The sequence below is a fragment of the Chiloscyllium plagiosum genome, chromosome 33, assembly GCF_004010195.1.
Source record: "Chiloscyllium plagiosum isolate BGI_BamShark_2017 chromosome 33, ASM401019v2, whole genome shotgun sequence".
NCBI classification, from domain to species: domain Eukaryota; kingdom Metazoa; phylum Chordata; class Chondrichthyes; order Orectolobiformes; family Hemiscylliidae; genus Chiloscyllium; species Chiloscyllium plagiosum.
In genome coordinates, this window is record NC_057742.1 from 15,075,358 (window position 1) to 15,079,901 (window position 4,544).

General features: G+C 42.2%; 1 protein-coding gene across 1 annotated transcript in view; it reads right to left on the reverse strand.

Annotated features, from left to right (window-relative positions):
• aarsd1 (alanyl-tRNA synthetase domain containing 1) overlaps positions 1–4,544 on the reverse strand; it is a 45,457-nt gene that overhangs the window by 24,522 nt on the left and 16,391 nt on the right. Inside the window, exon 3 of the mRNA XM_043675003.1 lies at positions 3,413–3,572. Within this exon, the coding sequence (XP_043530938.1) occupies positions 3,413–3,572 (160 nt within the window). The remainder of the gene's footprint in view (positions 1–3,412; positions 3,573–4,544) is intronic.

Below are 4,544 nucleotides of genomic sequence, written 5' to 3' on the forward strand. Positions count from 1 at the left end.
TTCGCCCCACAATCCCATCCAACACGGCCCCCATCAACCCCATCCACCTCCGCCCCCTGTCACCCCCCCCAACCCTATCTGACCCTATCCCATATACAGCGATGTACCCTAAATCCCTTCCCCAGAGAGAGAGAGGGGGCGGGTGTTCAGTCATTTGGAGACGGTGCCTGGGCTCCCATCAATGTCCAGGACTGTTCTCAGCAGCACTTCAGTAAGCTGGGTTCATTTTAATCATTGTAAATAAAAGACGCGAATAGTGTTGAAACACCTCTTTGATGTATTGCTTCTATCATGACCTTGAGATCTTCTTCAGATAATCCGAAAATCGGATAACTGATATTCGGGTAATCGACATTCCTCTGTACAGCCTATCAAAAAGACAGGAAGATGGGCAGAGAGGGTAGCGTTGCCTCGTTGGTTTGAAATGAATTTAAATCAATAATAGATATGAAGTATGGTCAGACGATGTAGAATCGGTGTAGGTAGAGTTGAGAAAATGCAAAGATAAAAAAAACCACAGTGAGAGTTATCTAAGGCCTCCAAACAGGAGGTTTTGGGCACAAGATACACCAGGAGATAGAAATAATTGTAAGAAAGGCATGGTTACAGTGATCATGGGGGGATTTCAATATGCAGGCTAACTGGGAAAATCAGGTTGTCGTGCCAGTCACAAGAAAAGGAATTTGTGTAATGTCTACGAGATGGCTTTCAGGAGCAGTTTGTGGTGGAGCACACTAGGGAACAGGCAATACTGAATTTAGTGCTGTGCAAGGAGGCAGACTTGATAAGGGAGCTTAAGGTGAAGGAACCCTTGGGAGGCAGTGACCATAATATTCTGCCACATTTATTCTGCAATTTGAGAAGAAGAAGATGGAATGAGATGTAACAGTATTACAGTTGAACAAAGGCAACTACAGAGGCATGAAGTTGGAGCTGACCAGATTGACTGGGAGAAGAGCCTAGCAAGAAAGACAGTGCAACAGAAATGGCATAAGTTTCTGGGAGTAATTCGGGAGATACAGCAAAAATTCATCCCTAGGAAAAAGAAGCATACTCAAGAGAGGTTGAGGCAACCATGGCTGACAAGGGAAGCTTGGGGCAGTATAAAAGCAAAAGAGAAAGCATATAATGTGGTGAAGGGCAGTGGGAAACCAGAGATTGGAGAGTCGACAAAGACCAAGAGGAGAATGAGAAAAGAAATAGGGAGGGAGGAGATTAAATATGAAGGCAAGCTAGCCAATAACATAGAAGAAGATTGCAAGTGGTTCTTTAGATATAGAAAATGGCAAAAGAGAGGCAAAAGTGGACATTGGTCCACTGGAAAATGACGCTGGAGAAATAGTAATGGGGAACAAAGAAATGGCTGAGGAACTGAATAAGTACTTTGTGTCAGTTTTCACAGTGGAAGGCACAAGTAATATCCTAAAAATTCAGGAGAGTCTGGGGGCAGAGGTAAGTATGGTGGCCATCACCAAGAAGAAGGTGCTCGAAAAATGGAAAGGTCTGAAAGTGGATAAACCACCTGGACCAGATGGGCTACACCCCAGAGTTCTGAAGGAGATAGCAGAAAAGATGGTGGAGGCATTAGTAATGATATTTCAGGAATCACTGGAGTCAGGGAGGTTCCCAGAGAACAGCAAAATCACGTTTAAGAAGGGAGTAAGGCAAAAGACAGTAAATTATAGGCCAATTAGCCTGACCTTGGTCATTGATAAGACTTTGGAGTCCCCATTGTGAAGGAGGTGTTTTCTGAATACTTGGGAGTGCATGATAAAATAGGGTGAAATCAGCATGGTTTCATCAAGGGAAGGTCATGCCTGACAAATCTAATAGAATTCTTTGAGGAAGTAATAAGATCAAGAAGAGGCAATGGATGTTATCTACCTTGACATCCGGAAGGCCTTTGACAAGGTGCTGACCAGGAGGCTGCTGAGTAGGATAAGGGCCCATGTTGTTAGAGGCAAGGCACTAGCTTGGATAGAAGCTTGACAGTCTGGCAGAAAGCAGAGAGTGGGGATAAAAGGGTCCTTCTCAGGATGGCAGCTGGTGACTAGTGGTGTTCCACAAGGAGTAGTGTTGGGACGACAACTTTTCGCTTTATACATTAATAGTATAGATGAAGAAACTGAGGGCATTCAGGCTATGTTTACAGATGATAGAAAGACTGATAGAGGTACAGGTAGTATTGAGGAGGCAGGGAGGCTGCAGAAGGATTTGACAGGCTAAGAGAGTGGGCAAGGAAGTGGCAGATGGAATATAGTGTGGGAAAGTGTGAGGTCATGGATTTTGTTAGGAAGAATAGAGGCATGGACTATTTTCTAAATGGGGAGAAAATTCAGAAATCTGAAGTGCAAAGGGACTTGGGAGTTCTAGTCCAGGATTCTTTTCAGGTAGATTCAGGATTCTTTGCAGATTGAGTCACTAGTTAGGAAGGCAAATACAATGTTGGCATTTATTTTGAGAGGACTGGATTATAAAAGCAGGAATGTACTTCTGAGGCTTTATAAAGCTCTATCAGACCACATTTAGAGTATCGTGAGCAATTTTGGGACTCACATCTCAGGAAGGATGATCTGGCCCTGGAGCAGGTCCAGAGGAGGTTCACGAGAATGATCCCAGGAATGGAAGGCTTAACATGAAGAACATTTGAAGACTTTGGGTCTATATTGATGGAATTTTGAAGGATGAGGGGGGGGGATCTAATTGAAACTTATAGAATACTGAACAGTCTGGACAGAGTGGACATTGGGAAGATGTTTCCATTGGTAAGAGAGACGAAGACCCGAGGGCACAGCCTTAGAGTAAAGGGAAGACCCTTTAGACTGGAGACAAGAGTAAACTTCTTCAGCCAGAGAGTGGTGAATCTATGGAACTCATTGTCACAGAAGGCTGTGGAGGCCAGATCATTGAGTATTTTAAAGACAGAGATAGATAGGTTCTTGATTGTCAAGGGGATCAAGGGTTTCAGAAAGAAAACAGGAAAATGGGTTGTGAAACCTATCAGCCATGATTGAATGGCAGAGCAGACACAATGAGCCAAATGGTCTAAGCAGTATAGTGGAATGTCAATACTGAAGACATTTTCAGTCCAAGTCTACGTCTAAAACTGTAAAATTGTTAAGTCTCTCCAAGAAAGTTGCATTTTTAATCTTTAATTGAACAATTCAACAACACCTGTTGAGATATCAATTTATAATTGATCAATGAATGACAACAGCCTGAATGCTTTTAAATAATCAGTATTTGTGCTTACCTCTATGGTCCTTACCAATTTGTATAAATGAACTATGACAAAAAGGGATCTCAGAGCAGACAGACAGGAGGATGCTCTCACTGCTTTGAAGCAATAGATTAAATGGCTTAGTTTAGAGAAACCAGAACACCCTGAAAATTCAATGAAACAGCGGAGTACCTGAATGTTGCTGCATGTGGTCAAATCGTCTTTCCCAGTCGATCTTCACCTGAACCCTAGATAAAGGCTCCAAGGGTGATTGCACAAAGTGAATAGCCTCTAGCCCATGTCTTGTCACTCGTAACACAGGAATGTCATTTATAAACCCACGGTCATCAGGCTTTAAAAAATAAATTATATGAAGTTTTCAAAACATTATTTTCATTGCTTTTTAAGCACAGGCAACATTTCAATTCCAACAATAATTAAAGCATTTCCAATATTCAACAGCAAATGAGAGTTGACTTATCATGTCAATCTTTCTGCATTACTAGAGTCTCTATTTATATAGTCCAACCTCTAACATGGTTGATTGATCTATCTGGCTCCAATAGCAGGGCAGAATTGATATGTGCTTGCCAGAAACCAATCAGATTGTTTCAAAAGCACGTGGTAGCCAGTATTTCTATTACTGTTTCTACGTTCATTTCATTTTATTAAATGGGTTCGGAATCTTCAACCAAATTATCAACCCAAATGGCTCCATATCAAATTCCCAGTTCACTTAACCTTAAACTCTGACTTAGACTTTTAGCCCATTTATTATAAGATATTAATTAGTATTGTGCTGTATGTTCTGTGGAACCAATCACTGTCAGCTAACGATTGAGGAAGAATGCTCCAATTGATCTTTGTTTCTATATAAAGTCTCAGACTCGGTTTGGTGAACAGCAGTAAAGGATTTGTGAAGGTTTGTAGCTCAGGTTGAGGTTTAGGGTGTAGGTTTGCTTGCTGAGCTGTAGGTTTGATATCCGGATGTTTCATTACCTGGCTCGGTAACATCATCAGTGGCGACCTCCAAGTGAAGCGAAGCTGTTGTCTCCTGCTTTCTATTTATATCTTTCTCCTGGATGGGGGTTCCTGGGGTTTGTGGTGATGTCATTTCCTGTTCGTTTTCTGAGGGGTTGATAGATGGCATCTAGATCTATGCGTTTGTTTATGGCGTTGTGATTGGAGTGCCAGGCCTCTAGGAATTCTCTGGCATGTCGTTGCTTAGCCTGTCCCAGGATAGATGTGTTGTCCCAGTCGTAGGACAAACAGGAAGAAAGTTAGCCACCAGGATACATGAACACTAGCTAGCCACAAAAAGACA